This window comes from Onychomys torridus, unplaced genomic scaffold, assembly GCF_903995425.1.
Source record: "Onychomys torridus unplaced genomic scaffold, mOncTor1.1, whole genome shotgun sequence".
In the NCBI taxonomy this organism is placed as follows: Eukaryota; Metazoa; Chordata; class Mammalia; order Rodentia; family Cricetidae; genus Onychomys; species Onychomys torridus.
This window is the reverse complement of record NW_023412756.1, coordinates 578,532-602,729: the sequence shown is the minus strand read 5'-3', so window position 1 is coordinate 602,729 and position 24,198 is coordinate 578,532. Positions and strand designations below refer to the sequence as shown.

The 24,198-nt window shown below is 40.4% G+C and overlaps 1 gene segment (V, D, J or C); it reads left to right on the top strand.

Annotated features, from left to right (window-relative positions):
• Nucleotides 1-11,864: 11,864 nt before the first annotated feature.
• LOC118575846 lies at nucleotides 11,865-12,505 on the top strand. The segment is given in 2 exon segments: nucleotides 11,865-11,913; nucleotides 12,018-12,505. Coding segments are annotated over 2 exon segments (537 nt in total).
• Nucleotides 12,506-24,198: the final 11,693 nt, after the last annotated feature.

Here is a 24,198-nt window from a genome sequence, read left to right as displayed (position 1 = left end):
TCCAGCGTCCAGAGTCCGGGAACCAAGAGAGCGAGCTCTTCCCGATCCTTGGTCTTCTGCTTCCTCCTCCGCCCCGCCTTGTGGGCGTGACCATTACCGAAGCCTCAGTGGGGGTTGGAGCTTCCAGGCCAATGCTGGGATGGCTATCCACTACATGTAGCCAATAGCATAAGTGGCTGGTGACAATGTTCACTGATCTCAGATGTCTTGTTCCAGGTATAGTTTCAGGAGTATGGTTTGTCCTGGTGAAAATCACACAGGTCCTGTCCCTCATGTGTACTCTCACTAGGTTATTTGTAACCAACTGTCACATTAACTGGCTCTAATGGCCTCCAAGAAAGGATGAGAATATGCTAGTGTTATAGTATTGTTTGATGGAGATGAAGCTTCTAATTGGAACCTCTAATTCAGAGTCAATATCAACAGGGATATCTTCAATAGCCAATTGTTTACAAATATGCAGCACCTGTCATGTCTTACTGTACCAGAGACATGGGAAGGAGACTTCAGTATGAACTCAGACACAAACCTCACTAAAGAGGAGCTCAGGACCAACAGAGACAATGAATAACTATTGAGGCTGCTCAGAACTAGTAGACATGCTTCAGCTCATAGGAGGTTGAGGACTGCTCAACTTGCTTTCTTACAAAGAGGCTTATGGCTGTTTAGATGTTAGAATATGTGTTTCCCCTTCCTGCTCCGGCAATCCTCTAGATACCTTTTGTCTACTTTCTAATAAGTATATCAACTTTTCTCTATGGAGCATCTAAAGTATCCATTTATCACCTTCTATCTGATTTAATAAACATAAAAATAAAACTTTCCATGTTTTTTAAACAATGTCTGCAATTCTAAGTTTTGGTGATGATTAGTTCAATTGGAATACTAAACCATATGAAGACCATTCTCTTTATTTTCTCACATGTGGAGAAGAACCCAGATCTTCTATGAATTGATGCTATTTTCCACAGATAGATGGGAAAACAAACTTTCTAAATTTTCAGTTTCCGATGTGCAAATGTCTCTAAAAGGAAACTGATGGAGTATGATAACTGATGGTTATCATTTTTCACACAAGGCATCTTGTGGAAAACTCAGTGGCCAGTGTGCTCATGCCAGTTGATGTCATCTACATTCTGTCTCCTGACTCCATTCACACTGGCAGCAGTTTCTTCATCACAGATTTCTGCTTTTTGAGAATGTTTTCTTTCTTATAATTTAATTTTATTTTACATATCAGCCACAGATTCCCCTCTCCTCACTCCCCCCTCCCACACTCCCACCCAGCCCACACCCATTCCCATCTCCTCCAGGGCAAGGACTCCACTGGGGATTCAGATCCACCTGGTAGATTCAGTCAAGGCAGGTCCAATCCCCTCCTCCCAGGCTGAGCAAAGTGTCCATGCATAGGCCCCAGGTTCCAAACAGCCAGCTCATGCACTAAGGACAGGTCCTAGTCCCAATGCCTGGGGGCCGCCCAAACAGTTGAAGCTAATCAAATGTCTCATTTATTAACATTGGCTCCATGCTTGCTGTTATGGAAATCCCTGTTGCTGGTGAAAATAGAAAACTTTGAATATTTACCTGTGAGTTAGAGAAGCAGCTATTTGTGAAGATATTTTGGAGATCTAAATGTCTATAGAATATTTGATTAGTGAGATCAAGACAACAAACTCATGGAACAGCACAGTGTGATGGTGAAAACCAAGGTATACAAGGTCTGCTACCTAATGCTAGAAATGCATGATAATCACAGTGAATATGCAGATTGGGAAAACTCTAGATTTCAGGAAGTTTGTTGATTAACTTCCCAAAGTTTCTCAGGTATATTGAAGAAAATAGATAAATGTGAGAAGCATTTAATGAATATTAAATGAGCTTTTTCTGATAGGATTTGTGAAACCCAGCCAGGTGGTGGTAGCTCACGTCTTTAATCTCAGCACTTGGGAAGCAGAGCCAGGCAGATCTCTGTGAGTTCAGAGCCAGCCTGAGCTTCCAAGTGAGTTCCAGGAAAAAGGCACAAAGCCACACAGAGAAACCCTGTCTTTAAAACCCCCACCCCAAAAAAATTAACCAAGATGAGTGCAATTAATATAAACAGGCTAAGCACCAGTACTTACCTATCTAAGGTTACCTGGTTATTGTCAGTAAAGACAGAATCTTAACCTGGACAGGATAGAGAAGCCACAAGACTGATGCTGTGACAAACTTATTTTGAACAATCAGACTCTAGAATCTTTTTTTTTTTTTTGGTTGTTGTTGTTGTTTGAACCACTGATTTTTTTGGTATTTATTATATTAGTGTTTTAATTTTACACATCAACCATGGGTAACCCTGTCCTCCCCACTCCTGCCCCCGCACCCAACTTCCCCCCGGACCCTCCCTGCCATTGCTATCTCCTACAGGGCCAAGACTCACCTGGGGATTCATTTAAACCTGGTGGATTCAGTACAGGCAGGTCCAGTCCCCTCCTTCCAGGCTGAGCAAAGTGTCCCTGTGTAAGCCCAAGGTTCCAAACAGCCAGCTCATGCACCAAGGACAGGTCCTGGTGACTCCCAAACACATCAAGCTATTCAACTGTCTCCTTATCCAGAGGGCCTGATCCAGCTGGGGGGTTCCACAGCCTTTGGTTCATAATTCATGTGCTTCCATTCATTTGGCTATTTGTCCATGTTCTTTTCAATTTGGTCTCAAAAACTCAAAACTCTTACAGTCCCTCCTCTTCCTCCACAATTTGACTCCTGGAGCTCCAAGTGTGGCCTGGCTCAGGATCTCTGCTTCCACTTCCATCAGTTATTGGATGAGAGTTCCAGCACGACCTTTATGGTATTTGGCCATCTGATCACCAGACTAGGTCAGATCAGGCTTTCTCTCGACCATTGCCAGTAGTCTACAGAGGATGTATCATTGTGGATTTCTGGGGACCTCTCCAGCACTCTGCCTATTCCTGTTCTTGTGTGGTCATCATTTATCATGGTCTGTTATTCTTTGTTCTCCCTTTCTGTTCTTGATCTAGCTGGGATCGCCTGCTCCCCTTAGCTTTCTTTCCTTCAAACCTTTTCCTTCATTACACCCACGGTTTTCCAGGTTGATCATGTAGATCTCATCCATTTCCCTGTCATTGGGTGATCCCTGTGTGTTTCTTAGAGTCCCATTTTCTTGGTAGCCTCCCTGGAGGTGTGTAGCAGTCTAGTCAACTTTGTTTTATGTCTAGTATTTTGGTATGAGTGAGTACATACCATGTTTGTCCTTCTCAATCTGGGTTACCTCACTCAGGATGATTTTTTCTAGATCTATCCATTTGTCTGCAAATCTCTTGATGTCATTGTTTTTCTCTGCTGAGTAGTACTCCACTGTGTATATGTACCACATTTTCCTTATCCATTCTTCAGTTGAAGGGTATCTAGGTTGTTTCCAGGTTCTGGCTATTACAAACAATGCTGATATGAACATAGCTGAGCAAATGCCCTAGTGGTATGATTGAGCATTCCTTGGGTATATGCCCACGAGTGCTACAGTGGGTTCTTGGGGGAGATGGATTCCCAATTTTCTAAGAATGTGCCATATTGATTTCCAAAGTGGATGTACAAGCTTGCATGAACACCAGCAGTGGAGGAGAGTTCCCCTTGCTCTACATCCTCTCCAGCATAAGCTGTCTTCTGTGATTTTGATCTTAGCCATTCTGACAGGTGTAAGGTGGTATCTCAGAGGCGTTTTGATTTGCATTTCCCAGATAATTAGGGATGTTGAGCAATTCCTTAAATGTCTTTCAGCCATTTGAACTTCCTCTGTGGAGAATTCTCTGTTTAGTTCTATAGCCCATTTCTTAATTGGACTGTTGGGCATTTTGGTGTCTAATGTCTTGAGTTCTTTATATATTCTGGATATCAGCCCTCTGTCAGATGTGGGGTTGATGAAGACCTTTTCCCATTCTGTAGGCTGTTGCTTTGTCTTGTTGACCATGTCCTTTGCTCTACAAAAGCTTCTCACTTTCAACAGGTTCCAATGATTGATTGTTTCTCTCAGTGTCTGTGCTACTGGTGTTATATTTAGAAAGTGATCTCCGGTGCCAATGTGTTCAAGAATGCTTCCTACTTTCTCTTCTAACAGGTTCAGAGTAACTGGATATATGTTGAGGTCTTTGATTCACTTGGAATAAACTTTTGTGCACAGTGACAGATATGGAACTATTTGCAGCCTTCTGCACATTGACATCCAATTATGCCAGCACCATTTGTTGAAGAAACTTTCTTTTTTCCATTGTAAATTTTTGGCTTCTTTGTCAAAATTATATGTTCATAGGTGTGCAGGCTAATGTCAGGGTCTTTAATTCGATTCCATTGGTCTACATGTTGGTTTTTATGCCAATACCAAGTTGTTTTTATTATGGTAACTCTATAGCTGGAGGTCGGGGATCGTGATGGCTCCAGAGGTTGTTGTACAGGATTCTTTTGGCTATCCTGGGTTTTTTGTTTTTCCATATGAAGTTGAGTATTATTCTTTCCAGTTTTGTGAAGAATTGTGTTGGTAATTTGATGGGGATTGGGTTGAATCTGTAGATTGCTTTTGGTAAGATCGCCACTTTTACTATGTTAATCCTGCCTATCCATGAGCATGGGAGATTTTTCCATTTTCTGACATCTTCTTCAATTTCTTTTTTCAGAGACTAAAAGTTCTTTTTATATAGGTCCTTCACATGCTTAGTTAGAGTAACCCCAAGGTATTTTATATCATTTGTGGCTATTGTAAAGGGTGATGTATCTCCGATTTCCTTCTCAGCCTGTTGGTCTATTGTATATAGGAGGGCTACTGATTTTTTTGAGTTGATCTTGTATCCTACTATGTTGCCGAAGGTCTTTATAAGCTGTACCAGTTCCTTGGTTGAATTTTTGGGGTCACTCATGTATACTATCATGTCATCTGCAAATAGGGAAAGCTTGACTTCTTCCTTTCCAATTTGAATCCCCTTAATCTCCTTATGTTTTCTTATAGCTCTGGCTAGAACTTCAAGTACTATATTGAATAAGTATGGGTAGAGGGGACAGCCTTGCCTTGTTCCTGATTTTAGTGGTATTGCTTTGAGTTTGTCTCCATTTAATTTGATGTTGGATTTTAGCTTGCTGTAGATTGCCTTTATTATGTTTAGGTATGTTCCCTGTATTCCTGATCGCTCCAAGACCTTTATCATGAAGGGGTGTTGGATTTTGTCAAATGCCTTTTCTGCATCTAGTGAGATAATCATGTGTTTTCTTTTTCTTTCAGTTTGTTTATATGGTGTATTACATTGATGGATTTTCGTATGTTGAACCACCCTTGAATCCCTGGGTTGAAGCCCACTTGATCATGGTGGATAATTGTTTTGATGCATTCTTGGAGTCTGTTTGCCAGAATTTTATTGAGTATTTTTGCATCAATATTCATGAGAGAGATTTGTCTATAGTTCTCTTTCTTTGTTGTATCTTTGTTTGGTTTAGGAATCAGGGTAATTGTAGCCTCATAGAAGGAGTTTGGTAATATACCTTCTGTTTCTATTGTGTGCAAAAATTTAAAGAGTATTGGTATTAAGTCTTCTTTGAAAATCTGGTAGAATTCTGCACTGAAACCATCTGGTGCTGGGCTTTTTTTGGTTTGGAGACTTTTAATGACTGATTCTATTTCCTTAGGGGTTATTGAACTATTTAAATGGTTTATCTGGTCTTGATTTAACTTAGGTATGTGGTACCTATCCAGAAAATTATCCATTTCTTTTAGATTTCCAAGTTTTGTGGAGTACAGGTTTTTGAAGTATGACCTGATGATTCTCTGGATGTCCTCATTGTCTGTTGTTATGTCCCCCTTTTCATTTCTGATTTTGTTTATTTGGATGCTCTCTCTCTGTCTTTTGGTTAGTTTGGATAAGGGCTTGTCTGTCTTATTGATCTTCTCAAAGAACCAACTCTTTGTTTCATTAATCCTTTGTATTGTTCTCTTTATTCTATTTTATTGATTTCAGCTCTCAATTTGATAATTTCATGGCATCTGTTCCTCCTGTGAGAATTTGCTTCTTCCTGTTCAAGAGCTTTCAGGTGTGCTATCAATTCACTAGTGTGAGATTTCTCCAACTTCTTTATGTGGGCATTTAGTGCTATGAATTTCCTTCTTAGTACTGCTTTCGAAGTGTCCCATAAGTTTGGGTATGTGGTGTATTCATTTTCATTGATCTCTAGGAAGTCTTTAATTTCTTTCTTTATTTCTTTGTAAACCCATTAGTGATTCAGTGAAGCATTATTCAGTTTCCATGAGATTGTAGGATTTCTGTAGTTTTTTTTGTTGTCATTGAAATCTAACTTTAAACCATGGTGGTCCAATAGAACACAGGAGGTTATTCCAATTGTTTTGTATCTGTTGAGATTTGCTTTGTGGCCAAGTATGTGGTTGATTTTAGTAAAGGTTCCATGTGGTGATCAGAAGAAGGTATATTCTTTTCTGTTCGGGTGAATGTTCTGTAGATATAGATTAAGTCCATTTGAGTCATAACATCAGTTAAGTCCTTTATTTCTCTGTTAAGTTTCAATTTGGAAAATCTGTTCAGAGGTGAAAGTGGGGTGTGCTAATCTCCCACTATTAATGTGTGGGGTTTTAATATGTGATTTAAGCTTCGGTAATGTTTCTTTTACATATATGGGTGCCCTTGTGTTTGGAGCATAAATGTTCAGAATTGAGACTTTATCTTGGTGGTATTTCCTGTGATGAGTATGTTATGTCCTTCATCATCTCTTTTGATTGATTTTAGTTTGAAGTCTATTTTGCTGGATATTAGGATGGCTACACCAGCTTGCTTCTTAAGACCATTTAATTGGAAAGTCTTTTCCCAGCCTTTTATTCTTGGGAGGTGTCTATCATTGAATTTGAGGTGTGTTTCTTGTATGCAGCAGAAAGATGGTTCCTGTTTTCATATCCATTCTATTAGTCTGTGTCTTTTTATAGGTGAAAAATTCCATTGATATTAAGGGATATTCATGACCAGTGACTGTTCATTCCTGTTATTATTTTTATTTTTTGGTGGTAGTGTGTGTACACTTCTCTTCTTTGGGGTTTATTGCTGTGGTGTTATCTACTGCCTCTGTTTTCAAGGGTGTATCTGACTTCCTTAGGTTGGAATTTTCCTTCTAGTGTGTTCTGTAGGGCTGGGTTTGTGGACAAGTGTTGTTTAAATCTGCTTTTGTCTTGGAAGGTCTTGTTCACTCCATCTATGATGATTGAAAGCTTTGCTGGGTATATTAGTCTAGGCTGGCATCCATGGTCTCTTAGTGTCTGCATTATATCTGTCTAGGTCCTTCTGGCTTTCAAAGTCTCCATTGAGAAATAGGGTGTTATTCTGATGGGTTTGCCTTTATAAATCATTTGGCCTTTTTCCTTTGCTGTCCTTAATATTCTCTTTATTCTGTATATTTAGTTGTTTAATTATTATGTGGTAAGGGGACCTTTGGGGGGATCTATTCTGTTTGGTGTTCTATAGGCTTCTTGTATCTTCCTAGGCATTTCCTTCTTTAAGTTGGGAAAGTTTTCTTCTATGATCTTGTTAAATATATTTTCTATGCCTTCTTCTCCTTCCTCTATCCCTATTATTCGTAGGTTTGGTCTTTTCATGGTGTCCCAAATTTCTTGGACATTTTGGGTCATGAATTTGTTGGTTTTAGTGTTTTCTTTGACTGATGAATCTATTTCTTCTACCATATCTTCAACAGCAGAGATCCTCTCTTCCATCTCTTGCATTCTGTTGGTTATACTTGCATCTGAAGTTCCTGTTCATTTACTCAGATTTTCTATTTCCAGCATTCCTTCTGCTAGTGTCTTCTTCATGTTTTTCTATTTCCCTCTTCAGGTCTTGGACTGTTTGCCTTGTCGGTTTTGTTGCTTTTACATGATTTTCTTTCAGGGATTTATTGTTTTCTTCTGCTTTGTTTGTCCTCTCCTCTACTTTTTATAGCGTTCTTCCCATTTTTTGTTTGTCTTTTCCTCCACTTCATTTTTGATTTCTTCTATATAAGGCTCTATCCTCTTCATGATGTTACTTATAAGGTTGTTTTCTTCTTCTTCTTCCATTCTGTGATGTTCAGGTCTAGCTGCTGGAGAAGGGCTAGGTTCTGGTGATGCTGTATTGCTCTTTATTTTGTTGTATGTACTTCTGCCTTGACATCTGCCCATCTCATTGTGGATTCGTTCTTGGTCTCATTAGTGTGCTTGGTCCAGACAGAGCTGACAGATTTAGGGAGCCTCTCTCTGGTCCATATGGAAGCTCTGGGCCAGATGGGAGCGCTGGTCTAGATGAGAGTGCTGGCCAGATAGGAGCTGGGGTCTGGACTCTGAGTCTCAAGAAGTACCTGGGGTCTTATTATCTTGTCCAGATGGGAGCTCCTCTTGTCCAGATGGGAGTTCAGGGGCAGGATAGAAGCTCTGGTCCATATGGGAGTTCTGGGGCAGATGGTAGCTGGGGGCTCTCTGGTCCAGATGGGAGTTCCTGGGCAGGACGGAATGCTGGAGGCTGGTTTCTAAGTCTCCAGAGGTGGCTGGGGTCTCCAGCAGATCGGTGTGGGGGCAAGTTGTTAAGGTTGTAGTGTCTACCAGAGGGTCTCTCTGGTCCAGATGGGAGTTCCGGGACAGATGGGAGCTGGGGGCTGGTCTCTGAGTCTCAGTATGTGGCTGGGTTCTCGGGCAAATTGGTCTTGGGGCAGGGCGTGGAGATTGCAGGATCTGCCTGCAGTCTTGGAAAAGGGGAGCCCTCCCACAGGGCCTGCTGAATGGCTGGAAACTGGGGCCAAGTTGGGCAGGTCCTCCAGGTATGCTTTTGCCTCTCTGACTATAACCCTAGGCACTCACCTCTGGTCCAGATGGGAGTTCTGGGGCAGAATGGCAGCTGGGGGGCTGGTTTCCAAGTCCCTGAAGTGGCTAGGGTCTCTGGCAAATGGGTGTGGGGGCAGGGCGTGGAGGTTTTAGACTTCACCTGAGGGTCTTGGAGAGGGGGAACCTTCCTGGTGGGGATGGGGGATCCTGCCCTATGGCCAGAACCTGGGGTCCAATTGGGCATGTCTTCCCTGGAGTGGCTGGTGCCCAGGGCTGGGACCCAGGTGCGAGCCTCTCTGGGTGAGACCCCAGGCACTCACCTCTGGTCCAGGTGGGAGTTCCAGGGCAGGATGGAAGCTGGGGCCTGGTCTCTGCAGACTCTAGATTCTTATCAGAAACAGAATACAACAGCAGCTGCCAGGATCAACACAATGGTAGTTGCCAGGATGCAATGGCATTTACAAGTTATAAAGGGTAATGTATAAGATAAAGGTAAAGAATTAATGTCTAAGACATATTTATTGTTATTGTTTTCTGTTTTCTACAGTAGCTACACTCCTAATATTTCATTTGTCAGAGTGTTTAGAGGGGTTGGGCTTGCACATACACATCAGGCCATAGTATGGCAGTGAGAAAACACCTCTTCAGGAGCTGGTTCTCTCTTTCCCCTTTGCTGAGATGGGATCTCTCTTGTATCTACTGCTGTGTCATATACACCAGACTTAGTTAGCCCATGAGTGTATGGACACACTTCCCATCTAAACCTTTCCTATGTGTAAAGACATGCTGGAATTATATATATTTGCTACTACAAGATTCATGTTTATGTGGATTTCAGGACAGAAATTATATTGGCAGTTTTGTGTAGAATGTATTTTTACCTGTTCTGTAATTTTAGTTTACTGACAGTAGTTATACTTTAAAACAATTACAAATACAAAAACATTAAAGTACCTCCTTGTCTCCGGGTTTTTTCTTGAGATTCTGATCAGATACAGCATGCCACAATCACCTTCCTCCAGGATGTGCAGAGAAATGTAGGTTCTTGTGTTAAGTCCCTGAGTATCTGAGTCTCTGAAAGAGGATTGTTCAAGGACAATGAACTTTATTGCACATTCTGTAGATTCATGATATGCTCTTGTTACCTATTGGTCTGTTCCATCTCACTGTCAATTACTGTGAAAATTCTCCTATTTTCTGTCAAGATATCATCATATGTCTACCTAAGGGGACCTTCAGGGCTGAAAAATCTCAATTCTAATGGAATAAGTGTTACCTGTGCATGTGTGGCGTGTGTGAGCTTGTGTGGCATGTGAGCTTGTGTGGCATGTGTGTGTGTGTGTGTGTGTGTGTGTGTGTGTAAGAGAGACAGAGACAGAGACAGAGACAGAGAGAGGCCTGCTTGGGTTTGTCTTAGATTTCTAGAAGTGTGGTTAGGTGCTTATTGTCAAGTTGATTCCTTTTCAGGTGTTTATTGCTGAAATGTTCATATACCCCTGTTTTTCTCATTTACATTTTGGGGTCCCAAGGCAGAAACTCTGATTTCCCATGTTGCCTCTATACTCTCATAAATCATTTCACTTTTTTTAAAAATTAAATTTAATTTTGCTATTCTTCATTGCTAGGGACCTTGGACTAATGGTGAGCAATGCTGCCTTCTGTGGATGAAATCTTCCAGATTCTTCCCTGTGACTGTCTCTTACAGCAGGATTTGCTTCCAACAGGTTCAGCCACGTTATGCTGCAACATTTATACCGTGATCTGAGTATCAGAATCTTGTTAAGTTGGAGCTTCTCAATAATACCATCAATCCTCAGCTTCTGTCCTGTGCAGAATTCCGGGAGCTGACCCACATTCTGGTCTGCTGTGCTCATGTTGCTAAAGAGTGAGAACAACACTGTTTGTTCTCTAATGACATCCCAAAACTCAGCTAGTTTATCTACAATGCTGGAAACTGCAGCCCATTTTATATGAATAAACAATTTAACAGATAAGAAATGTCTTATTCAATTGTCCTGTTAGCATGTAAGTCACCATAGAAGCAGTGATGTCTGGATAAAAAGCACTCTGATGTCATTCAGGATGACTTGTGTTGAGAAAGAAGTCAGATAGAAGTCCATCTGAAATGTCCATCTACATGACCTCTAGAAAGTGAAAACAAGCTTAGGGACTCCAGGTAAGATCAGGAGAGGTAACTGCCTGGAATAGGGCATGAAAGAGACAGAGTAAGAAAAGTGACAGGGAGGTGTTTTGAGAGTTAGGCCAACCTTCTGGGGGGGTCCTATGCTGGAACGCCTATGTGGAGGAAATGTTGACCTCAAATGCTGAGCTAGACACTGAAATTCAAGTATCAGCCACTCCCTGTTTTTACTAAACACAGAGATAAACATGGAGTGAAAGGAGGACTAAGTTAGATAGTAAAAGGAATTTCACACACCTGGGTGCACTCACACACATACATACATACACACACACACACACACACACACACACAAATGGACACGGCCTCTCTAGTTTCTAAGCTGAACTCTGGAATGCAGGCCTATCATGATCTCAACACAGAAAGGAAGTTTCAAGCTTAGGAGGCAGCTGCACTTGGTTATTGTTATGTCCATCAGGGCAGAAGCCCTCACAGTAAGAAAGAAGAGATCCCAGACTATGTAACAAAACAATGCCTACTGCCTTCTCTAATGCAGGATATGGAGATTAGGGTTGAAATTAATACTAGAAGGCATATTTTGTTTGCAAATATAAAATGAAAGAAATGACAGTATATAATAAGGAAAAGTAACTTATTATGATGCAACATTTTTCAACCATTCTCTTCATTGCCAGACTCCAGCAGCACCTATCCAAATAAATTAGAACATGTCATCTCTAAGTTCTAAGAACTTGTTATATAGCAAAGGGACATGCAAATAAGGCCCCTCTCCTGTTCATAAAACCAGCAAAGCACTGACCCTGATGCTCAGGCAAAGGAAATCAGCACTGGATTCCCAGGTCCTCCATTCAGTGATCAACACTGAACACAGATCATACCATGGATTTGGGGCGGCTAATTTGTGTTTTCCTTGTTGCTCTTTTTAAAGGTAATTTATAGAGAAGAAGAGATAATGAGTGTGTTAGTGGAAATGATTGACACAGATACTGATCTTGTATGGCAATTTACTGACAGGATTCTCTGTGGTTGCAGGTGTCCAGTGTGAGGTGCAGCTTGTGGAGTCTGGAGGTGGCCTGGTGCAGCCTGGGGGGTCCCTGAGACTCTCCTGTGCAGCCTCTGGATTCACTTTTAGTGGTGACTGGATGGATTGGGTCCGCCAAGCTCCAGGGAAGGAGTTGGAGTGGATTGGAGAAATTAATGGAGATAGCAGTGACATCAAGTATGCCCCATCCCTGAAGGACCGATTCACCATCTCCAGAGACAATGCCAAGAACACACTGTACCTGCAAATGAGCAGTGTGAGATCTGAGGACACCGCCACTTACTACTGTGCTAGACACACAGTGAGAGGACTTCAGTGTGAACCCAGACATAAACCTCACTGTGAGGCCGCTCAGGGCCACCAGGGGGCGCACAGCACCCAGAACATAGATTCGACCCTGGAGATAATGCAGACAGGATCCTCTAAGGTGTTTGGGCTGCATTTTCTTATTTTAAAGTTTCATGGGAATTCTCTCTAAATGTTCTGACGTGATACACCATCCTTAAATCATTAGATGCTTTTCTTGTACTATTTTAAGAATATGAGGTGCAGTCCCCATTAACAAAAGGCAAACTGACAGCTATGAGGATCTGAAAACCCTGCCTTGGTCACTGGAATCACGTGATGTGGAAGTTCATGAACATTCTTCAGTCTATTCACATTCTAATCAGAGCCTTGGTCAGATTTCGATTAGATTGTTTATGAGATGTATGCTTATGGAGAAACCAAGAGGAAGGTGGAACCAAGATCTTTAGACCATAATTTCAAGCAGGTCTGGAAACTCCTAATGTGATATATTGTGTACCCTACTAAACTTGCCTGAAGATCAAAAATCAGAACAGCCAGCCACTAGTTCTTACCTCTACAAAGTCCTCAGCCTAATCCTGTTTCCTCACACCTTATATACCTTTTTCTGCCCTGCCATATTACTTCCTGGGATTAAAGGCATGTGTGCTTCCCAAGCAAAGGCATGAGATCTCACTCAAGTGCTGGGATTAAAGTTACATACCACTACTGCCTGGCTCTGTTTCTCTGCTATACTGGATCAATCTCATGTAGCCCAGTGAGGCCTCACCTCACAGAAATTGAGACAGATCTCTGCCTCCTGAGTGATAGGATTAAAGGTGTGTGCTAACACTGCCTGACCTCTATGTCTAATCTAGTGGCAGGCTCTGTCCTCTTATCCTCGGGAAAGTTTATTAGGGTATACAATATATTACCATATCCTCACCAAAAGACTGTGCACTTTAGGCACAGATATTCCAAGCTTTGTTTTTAACTAATTTAGGATATTACTCTTTAACTTTCATCTCTGTTCATCATTGAAAAATGTATAAACTTATCCCATCAGAAAAACTTAATGAGAAATTAGACTAAGTGAGAAAATCTCTCTCTCTCTCTCTCTCTCTCTCTCTCTCTCTCTCTCTCCTCTTACAAACACACACACACACACACACACACACACACACACACACACACACTCGTCATCATGGATCACAATGGATATATCAGGTTACGTATTATCACTTACAGCTAGTTCATTTCTCTAAGTGACACAGAAATTCCAACTTCAGTCTCCACCAAGTTTCCCAAATTTTTCTATTTCTGTGACAAAACATCATAATCTTGGCATCTTAAAAAGAATGCATTTCATTGGGATTACACCTAGAGACCCTTAGAGCAGATGATTGCTTAGTAAATAAAGTCTTGGTGGTGAATGGAACAAAATCTGGTGGTTCACAGCTTGACCCACAGGAGAGAAGCAGAGGTTTCTGAAATACCATGAGTCTTTAGAATCATCAAAGCCTTTCCCCAGGGACACTCTTTCTTCAACAAGGCCACACTTTCTAAGCCTTTCCAAATAGTTCCACCAAGTGAGGACCAAGTATTCAAACATATGAGCTGTCTTACTTAATTCATCCTACTTCAAAAGTCCCATTAGTCATACAGTCTCAAAGTAATTTAAAAGTATTAACTTCAAAATCTCTTCTGAGATTCATGTAGTCTCTTAACTCTAATCCCCTGCATAATCAAACTAAAAAGAGCAGATCACTTACTTCCAGCATATAATAGAACATGATATGCATTACTATTTCAAAAGGTAGGGAAGTGAGCATAGAGAGGAAATACCAGACCAAAGCAAGACAAAAAAAGCATCAGGTCAAACTTCAAGCACTGCATTGTCATGCATGATGTCAAGATGCTCTTCAGATTTCCAACTCCTTTCAGCTTTGTTGACTGTAACACACGTCTTTCTCTTGAACTGGTTCCACTCCCTGTTATCAGTTCTCCTCAGCAGGTATCATCTTATGGCTTTGTCATCTTCAATATCTTGGGGTATCCAAGGCAATCCAGGCTTCACCTTTACAACTTCACACAATGGCCTCTCAAAGCCTCTATTCATGGACACCCATGAAACATGCCTGGTCTCAGTGTCTTACTTTAGTCATATAGGAAGATACTTAGTGCTTTTCTTTTATCTATCTACCACAGGCATATTTCAAATCAAAGATACTATAGACTTGTTGATCTAGTCCCAATACACTAAGAAGACAGTATTAATTAGCCATTGTAGGATGAAGGGCCTTAACTCATTTGTTAGCTTCTTTCATGTCCTGGACTGTGTGAATTCAGAGAAACCAGGCTTTGGGATCAATAACAGGGTGGGGTGAGGGGCACTGTTCCATGAAGAAAGACAGCGAACAAGAATCCCTGCATCAAGAAACTAATGGGTTACAGCTCCATTTGTTAGGTCCATGATACAGGTATGAGTCTGAGGGGAATCCTTGGATCTTCCCTGTCATCCCCTGGATGTGGGTTTTATTTTCAGTTATATACTGCAAAATGTTCATTTAGAACTGAAATAGTAGCACCAGTGTCTACTAAAAATTAGGTATCTTTCCCTTTGAATTTAAGAATTAGCGTCAGCTCCCAGGGGTCTAGGGAAAAGTCATGGCTTCATTGTCATGGATTTGTCATGCCTCAGCAACAACCAAGGTCTAGGTCCCCTGTTTCCTTCCAAGGAAGACAGGAACTCTTACCGCATTCCTTTCCCCTACAATGGGTGCATTGATTCTTCTCTAATCTGGGTCTCTCTTTAGCTTCAGAGAAGATTTATTTTCTTTCCTCTGTGGTCAGGGTCTTTTGAAATTTCTTCCTAAAATTGTTATCAGTACCTTTTCCATTTTCCTTCCTTGGGCCTGTACCCTTCCAAAAAATACCATTTCTAATACCTGTACTAATTTAAAAATCAAATTTCCTTTAAATGCCTCTGGTTTTTATAAATTCCTGCTTATGTCTGAGGCTGACTGTGAAACAAAGGCAATGTTTAGAGTTCTTCAACTCTCAAGTGCCTCTGGATCAATAAGTGAATAGAGGCAGTAGGGTAAATTATCTCTAGAAAAGCAGCTGGAAATCCCTCAGCTCTTTGAACAGTATAACTCATTTGAGGAAATCCCCTGGGATTTCTAGCACCTGCTCAGAATCCCTACAGCAGAGTCTGGTGATACCTAGTCTGGTGGAGAAGTAAAGAGAACCTATAAGAGCAATGGCAGTCCTCCCACATGTGATGGATGTTTACAAAGATAGTATTAATGGCATTTATGATATTCTGTGGTCCTCAGAAAAATGGGGCATTCTGAACTTCCAATCATAAAGGTCAAGTGTTGAAAAGTATGCACAAACAATGTAAGATCACCCACGATACCATTATCTTTTCCTACTCCTTGATGATTCTTTGCTTCAGTATGTAGAGAGAGAGTGACACCATGGAGAGGTAGGAGACCAGGAGGATCAGAAGTAGGTAGGCAAAATATTGGAGGAGGATTCCACCCTGTGGTGAGTGCCAGTATGTTTATAGAGTGACATAATCAGGGAGGTTAAGGCTTTAGGAGGTAGGCTTGCTGTGCGTGATGACCTTTCTGGAGGTGTGTGGTGAATTTGAAGAGAGAGAATCAGAGTGCCAGAATATGGGGAAGGTTCTGCTTTATCATCAGGGATATGGATAATATGATAGACATGCTTGACATCTAAAATAGGAAGTAAAGTCTGAAGGGAAAAATGTGTGGTCAGAGTGCATGGTTTCTCAGGGTTAGGGGGTGATATTTATTAATCTATAAAGGATTCTCAAGGAGAACCACCAAAGTAACAGTATGAGGGAGTTGATCCAGACGATTACTGTTACAGACTCTGTGGCTAGAATAAGCACAATTAAGTTTGAAGCATCCCTTTGAGGGCCAATTCCTGAGAAGGACAGCTATTTGAGCTCACACAGGGAACAAAGCTTTGGGGATTTTACTGGGAAGCCAAATCTTGCAGGTTCTTTCCTGAAATCAGAGAAGTTATGGATCATGGAGTTGAAAGGGGATAGAGACTGAGAGGAAGATTGGCTAATGACATGATTTAGAACAGAGGTCAAACTTAGAACAAAACAGACACAAATAGACAAAAAAAATCAATTGCTGAGTTCAGATTCCCAAATCTCCTGAACTCAGTAACAGATGGCCTCAGTCATCTCTGCCAACGACCAACTAGAGGAAATATGGCTGCATCTAGATTTCTCTTCCAGTGATTGATGGTTCCAGAAAAGATGGGGTATCCTAGACAGAACAAAAAGAGTGCCTCAAACCTTGCAGCTCTAGTGTGACTGAGCACCTGTGTGGGCAAGAAGACCTGGGCTTAGAGATGTCCCTCAGCGCAGGCCCTCTAATTGTTCCTAACAAGGTGACTCACAATCTCAGTGAGACCTGGAAATGTTGAATTATTCAATCTTAGACCAAAGAACTCTTAGAGGAAATAATGATGTAAAGAAAATCCCTATCATGATGCCAGGTATACTCACTTCCCACTGGAACAGAAGAGTCGTGGCAATATTGAGATACACAGACAATTTATAGGGATACAGGGATGCTGGTTGCAAACATAAGTCAACAAATAAGGAGAGACAAATATTCACAAAAGCAGAATTTCACATTTTACAAAAGTTTAGCCAGTGGTCAGCCAATCAGAACAAGCAGCACGTTTACAATCTTAAGATTAGGACATATTTGATGTCATTTTCTAATACTCAGTGTGACAGGTTTTACAACCTCATGTTCTATTATCTCTAAGGTTACATACCCACTATGACAGACGTTACAATTCCATGTTTTAAATTGTTAAGGCAAATGTCTTATCTCTTGATTTACTTAGGGAAATTCAATTCATCCTTTAGTAAACATGGATGTCAAGCCAGATCGAGGTGAGAAATTTAAATATTTTACTCTGTAAACTAGGCTGGCCTAAAACTCAGAGATCCTTTTGCCTCTGCCTTCTGGGTAGAGGGATTAAAGACCTGTACCACCAAACTGGGTGATAAGTTTTTCTTTTTTGTTTGTTTGTTTGTTTTTCGAGACAGGGTTTCTCTGTGTAGCTTTGTGCCTTTCCTGGGACTCATGTAGCCCAGGCTGGCCTTGAACTCACAGAGATCCACCTGGTTCTGCCTCCCAAGTGCTGGGATTAAAGGCGTGTACCACCACCACCCAGCAAGTTTTTCTTTAATTCCTTTTCACAAGTTAGAAGCTTAGCTGGGTGGCTCATGCCCTGAGGTCACCACTCATTTTGTTCCATTTCTCAGTCAGTTTACCTCCTTGAACACAGGACTCAGTTCCATCCCTCTTCCTGCTGCTCCCTTTTTTCCACAAATTGTACATTTTGCAACTTTCCTTAATCAGCATGCTCCTTTTCATTATATAATACAACCCAAGAAGAACAAGACTCTGGGCAGGCCTCAAAAGCAAAATGCACATTATTGTGAAGCTAAGACTTTTATCTCTCTGAGGGTTTTTAGGGGAAGAGATACATTCATAACTATTTGATTGTTTCTCTTTTTATTTTTTTCATGTTGAATTATGAATCTCTCTGTTCTTAATAGCTATAAATACCCAAAAGAGTCCTTCAGGCAATACATTTGAAAGTCACGTTCCATTTCTAAGTAAATGATAAGAAACAGAGTCATCCTGACAATTCATATTCAATAAATCTCAACTCCCTAATTGGTGTGACTATAACTTGCAGCTGCAAAGAAATGACCAGTCATATCAATTTTATATAAATAGTCTTAAAGGAGTTATAAAACTAAGCTACTGAGGAGTCTAAGAAAAATAAGGAAATCTTGTACAACATCTGTTGTGGTATAGTGTTCCCCAAAATATTGTGTACCCTAATAACCTTATCTGGGGTCAGAGAACAGAAAAGCCACTAGATACTTAGGCTAGAAAATGGTAGCACTCACGCCTTTAATCCTAGCATTACAGATGCAGAAATTCCTCTGGATCTCTGTGAGTTCAAGGCCACATTGGAAACAGCCAGGTACCTTTAATCCCAGAAAGTGAGCCTTTAATTCAAGGTAGTGATGGCAGAATGCAGAAAGATGTATAAAGCGTGAAGACCAGAAACTAGAAGCATTTGACTGGTTAAGCTTTTAGGCTTCTAGCAGCAATTCAGCTGAGATTCATTCTGGATGAGGACACAGAGTCTTCCAGTCTGAGGAAACAAGATCAGCTGAGGAACTGGCAAGGTGAGGAAGCTGTGGCTTGTTCTGCTTGTCTGATTTTCCAGCGTTCACCCTAATACCTGGCCAGATTTGTTTAAATAGTAAGTCCTTCTAACAATTCCTGCTACAAACATCCTATATTCCTGAGTGTAGTAAACATTTTAAATTAACATTTTTGTGACTAACAGTTGTAAAATGTTAGGCTCCCTTGGACTAGGAGTGTTTACAGAAAGAGAGAGCTGTGTTAACAGGGAGAGTCAGCAATGAGTGGTAGGTAAGTCTGTGAATCCCCCTCCTCCAATTGCAAGTGTCAGGGCAGAGGGGTGGAGGCATGAGTGAAGATAAATTCACTTGACACTCTCCAAGGCACAGTGAAACTAAAGGCATTTAAAATTTTAAAGTATATTTTTCTGTCCTGTGTTTAACTTTATTCCATAAAAAAAAAGAAATTTGCCATTCTTTCTTGGGTCTATGATGTTAGATTATTTTCTGTAGTTCCAGCCTGTTAGAAAATCATTCCCCAGTGTGTAGCTGAATGAAAACTATTTAGCCCTAGACTTTGGTAAATTTTCCCTGTAACTTGTGCATTTCCAGGACCCAATATAAAAAACAGTAAGTTGGCTAAACTTTGAGTCTTTAAATTATGTACCTGAACTATAACACTGAGGTTAGGAGTTTTTGTAAAGAGTTAATCACTGCCTGTGTCATCAGTAAGACCTAGCAAGAGAAACTGGCATAGCAATTAGATTTCTTTGCATGTTTAACCATGGTTGAGCAAATCAGACAGCTGACCATTACGTCCTTGTGAACTGGACAGGTTTTCCTGGGAGTTGTTTATCTTAAATACCATTAGTAAGGATCCTGGTCTAATTTAATGCTACACTGAAGCTTCATATCACCTAATGGTGTACAGCTGTACAGAGAGGCCCTGATGCTGTTGCGGGCTTGAGAGCACAGCCACACACTACATAATACTGCTTCCTAGAACTGGGGAGGTCAGCACAACTTATTGGTACCTACACTGTGTTGGAAAGCTGAGTGGGTTGGTGTTAGCTGCAAGCCAGCCACAGAGCATGTGGGAATTGTAGAAAATGAGGTAATAAGCCATGAGCCATGTGGCTGAACATAAATAAAAATTATGCATTAATCTAAGTGTAATAACTAGTAGCAAACCTGAGTTAATGGCCAAATATTTCTAATTAATATAAGCCTCTGAGTCAATTATTTGGGAAGTGGTTGCTGGGTTTTTGGGAGCTGCTGGTGGGACAGAAATTTTTGTTAACATGTGGCACTCCAACATGATGTATGTACATCCATGCAAAGCCTTAAAAAAAGCTTAAAAGAAAGGGTTCTAGATATACAAAAAAATGAAGCCAAGAGGAGCTTCAAAGTCCATGCCTCTTTCCCTGGCTGTGGCATGCATACTGGATCTACAACATGGGAGATTCCTGCCACAGTCCACAGAGGCATCTCCAGGCCTCAGAGATTTAGCTTTTGCTCATACAGACAAAAGGGGTTAAAGATACACAGTAAAAACAGATTTAGACAGAAATGCTTCTAAATGGGTTACATTGTGTTTAAAAGATGTGTGTAAGCTTGAGAGAGAAAAGAGGGGGAAAAAGTATAGATTTAAAATAATAAAATAGAGTCCTTAGAATGGGGAGTAAAATAATATAAAAAGCATGAGCCATGTGAGAATGGAAAATACACAGAGTCTGAATTTATAATGTTGTTGTATTTTCTTTGAGTATTTTTATTGATAATGAGCTAAATGTTAAGAGACATTTGAGTATAACAGCTGTTAAATTAGATATGTTACTTTGGCAAAGATATTGTGTTTTCATTTTCCCAAAAAATGAGAGGCTATGGATTCATCCCAGGTTAATAAAAATCAAATTTGATCGAGGATGACCACCTGACATGTTAACTACATACATTAAAAAATAAACCTAAAGTAACTACAAGACACATAACATGTGTTTTACCTGCTCAATCATAAAACAAAAATTTATTTTTGGCTGACTTATGTACAATACACAGTTTGTATTTATATTGATACTGATATACATGTTACCTTTAAAAGTTTATATATTTTCAGAACAAGGGGATCATAAACCAATAAAAACGATGGCCCAGGTGATCCAATGCTTTAATAAACCACTGTCACAGTTTCCTGAGTTCTGCATCCAAAAACGCTTCAAGGCTGCTGGCTGAGATGAACCAGCTACACAAAATACCCCAGTCAGGATATGACCATAATTCTAAATTTTCTCAGGGTCCCCATAAGATTAACAGCAGGGCAAGCAGCAGAAATTAGTGTAGAAAACTATGCACAAATTCACAAAATATTGTTTATGAATGTTTGTTTTCATTTAAGGGGGGTGTTTGTAAATTGTTATTGGTAATAGTCAATCTCTTTCTCAAAAAGAAAATGGAAGAGATATAGAAATGATGGGGAGAAGTGTAGATTATTAAATATACTTTAATCCAAAAGACAACTGTTAGTCACAAAATATTTTACATTGGTATGGATTTATTGGTACAAATTTAGAGTTAGTTTTGTTATATTGTATGTTTATTTGTACTCTTGTTTAAGGTATTGCATTTACACAACTCAATTAAAGATGTAATATGTAGTTAAAAAGTAAAATTATTAGTCACCTATAATAATCAAACTTATAGTCATGTTAATTATGTTTTCTAGATAGGCAGAGACATATTTCAGATAGATAGGTAATCTTCAAACACTTCAAAGACCTACAGATTATGACATTTAAAATGTTTTAAAAACTTAGACATTCTGGACAGTGAGACACATCTGCCCCTGATAGTACCAATTACTTCAAAGAGGATGATAGGCATCAAAGAAATTCATTATAAAGTTGGCTTACAATGAGGAAAAGGCTTTCCATTTGGACATGACACTGCTTTTGCATGGACTGCTTGACAAACTGAATATGCAGGACCCATAGGAAGATGACCACTGAACTTTGCCCAAACAAGGTGAGCTGATCCTTCATTTTCCTGCTTCATAGGAGACAATGTCATAAATTCTGCAGGACACAGAGAAAAGAAACTGATGAACTTTGTCAATAGGTGGAACAGTACTTTAAATCTCACACACACACACCAGGTCATGGTACAGCAGTGAGAAAACAACACTTCAGGAGCTGGATCTCTCTTATATCTCTTGCTGTGCTGTACAGAACAAACAACAGTTGCCCTATGATTTGGGCACACTTCCCTTCTAAACTTTCTCTATGTGAAGGATTAAGCTAATAATTCTTTATTAATAAAAGTTTGGAAGTCAGATATCAGGGTAAGAACATGAAGGATCAGAGAAGCAGAGCAGCCTCCAGTCCTGTCCTACCAGCTCCATTCTTTCCCCCACAAGGGCCTCGGTCCCTCTCTGTGCAGCCTTCATACTTTCTGTCTGCTCTGTCCTCAGTCGTCCAAAACCTCTGTGGTTAATTTCAGTTAGCTAATGGCTAGGTTCATCCACTAACTTGAAGCAAGCTTTGTTTGTCAGAACATGATCAAAATGTCACACAACAACTATTTGGGATTATGTATACTTGCAACCACAAGATTCATTTTTATGTGGATTTCAGGACAGAAATTATGTTGGCAGATTTGTGTAGAATCTATTTTTACCTGTTCAGTAATTTTAGTTTACTGACAGTAGTTATACTTTAAAACAATTACAAATACAAAGATATTAAAATACTGCCTTGTCTTCAGGTTTATCTTGAGATTCTGATCAGATCCAACATGTCATGATCACCTTCCTCCAGGATGTGCAGAGAAATATAGGTTCTGGTGCCAAATCTCTGAGAGTCTGAGTGTCTGAAAGAGGATTTTTCAAGGACAATGAACTTTATCGCACATTCTGAAGATTCATTATATGCTCTTGTTAACTGTTGGTCTGTTTGTTCTCACTGTGAAAATTCTCCTGTTTCCTGTCAAGAGATCATCATATATCTACCCAAGGACACCTTCAGGGCTGAAAATCTCCTCAATTCTAATGGAACAAGGGTTGCATGTGTGTGTGTGTGTGTGTGTGTGTGTGTGTGTGTGTGTGTGTGTATGAGAGAGACAGAGAGAGAGACATCTGCTTTGCTTTTTCTTAGAAGTGAATTTAGGTGCTAATCATCAAGTCATCAAGGCGATTCCTTTTCAGATGTTTGTTGCTGAAATGTTCATATACCCCTGTTACTCTCATTCAGATGTTGGAGTCGCAATGCAGCAACTTTGTCTTCCCAAGCTGCTTCTATACTCTCAGATCTACTCTTTTATTAATCCATTTTTTAAATTACATTTTAAGTTTGCTACTCTCATTACAGGTGACCATGTGCAGCCTTCTGTGGATGAAATCTTCCTCATTCTTCCCTTTGAGTAGTTCTTGCAGCACAATTTGCTTCAGCCAACCTGAACAATAAGTTCAGCCACTTTATGCTGCACCATTTCAAACTTGATCTGAGTTTCTGAATTTTGTAAGTTGTACCTTCCCCATATCACCATTCCTCCTAAGTTTATGTCCTGTGAAGAATTACATGAGCTGACCCCCATTTGACCTGCTTCGCTCATATTTCTAAAGAGTGAAAAACAAACTGTTCTCTAGTGACATCCCATAGCTCAGCTGGTTTATCTGCAGTGCTGGAAACTGGAGCCCTTTCAATTTGAATCACTAAATTAACAGATAAAACTCTTTTGTTCAACTGTCCTTTCAGCCTGTAAGTCACCATAGAAGCAGTGAAGACTGGACATAGTGCAACCTGGTGTCACTCATGATGAATTGTGTTGAGTGAGAAACCAGACCAATGTCCACCCTTAATACCAATAGTCATAAACTCTATAAAGTGATAGCTAGCTTAAGCATTCCAGGTAAGATCAGGAGAAGAAACTGCCTGGGATATGGTATAAAGTAGACTGAGTAAGAAAGGTCTAGGGAGAGAGTGTTGGGAGTGAGGCCATCCTTCCGGAAGACCTGTGCTCATACATGTGAAGCATGTGTGGAAGTCAAATGCTGAGACATGCACTGAAGTTCTAGTACCAGTCACTCCTCATTTCTATTGAACTAAGAGGGAATTTTGCAGTGAAACAAGAACTGAATTAGGTAATGACAGGATAATTTCACACTCTTGGGTACACACTTGTATGGACAATATTTCTAGTTTGCTAGTTGAAAAATGGAATGCAGGCCTATGGCATGAACTCAATACAGAAAGGGACTTTCCAACCTTAGGAGGCAGCTGCACTTGGGGATTGATATGTGCATTAGGGCTGAAGCCCATACAGCAAAAGAGAGGACCTCCAGAGCATGTAACAAAGCAATCTCTACTGCATTCTATAATGCAGGATATGGAGATTAGGGTTGAATGTCCTTGATACTTAGTGTGTACCAAGGAAAAATAACTTTAAATACAAAATTTTCCAATCATTATCTTTTTTTTTTTTTGTGGGATTCCCACAGCACGTTTACAAACTAGAATATGTCATCTCTAAGACCCAAATGCAGAGCTTGTTATATAGCAGGAAGACATGCAAATAAGGCCTCTCTCTTCTCAAGAAAAGCAGCTCAACACCAAAGCTGAAGCTCAGGCAAAAACCAGTCCTGGATTCCCGGGTCTTCCCACTCA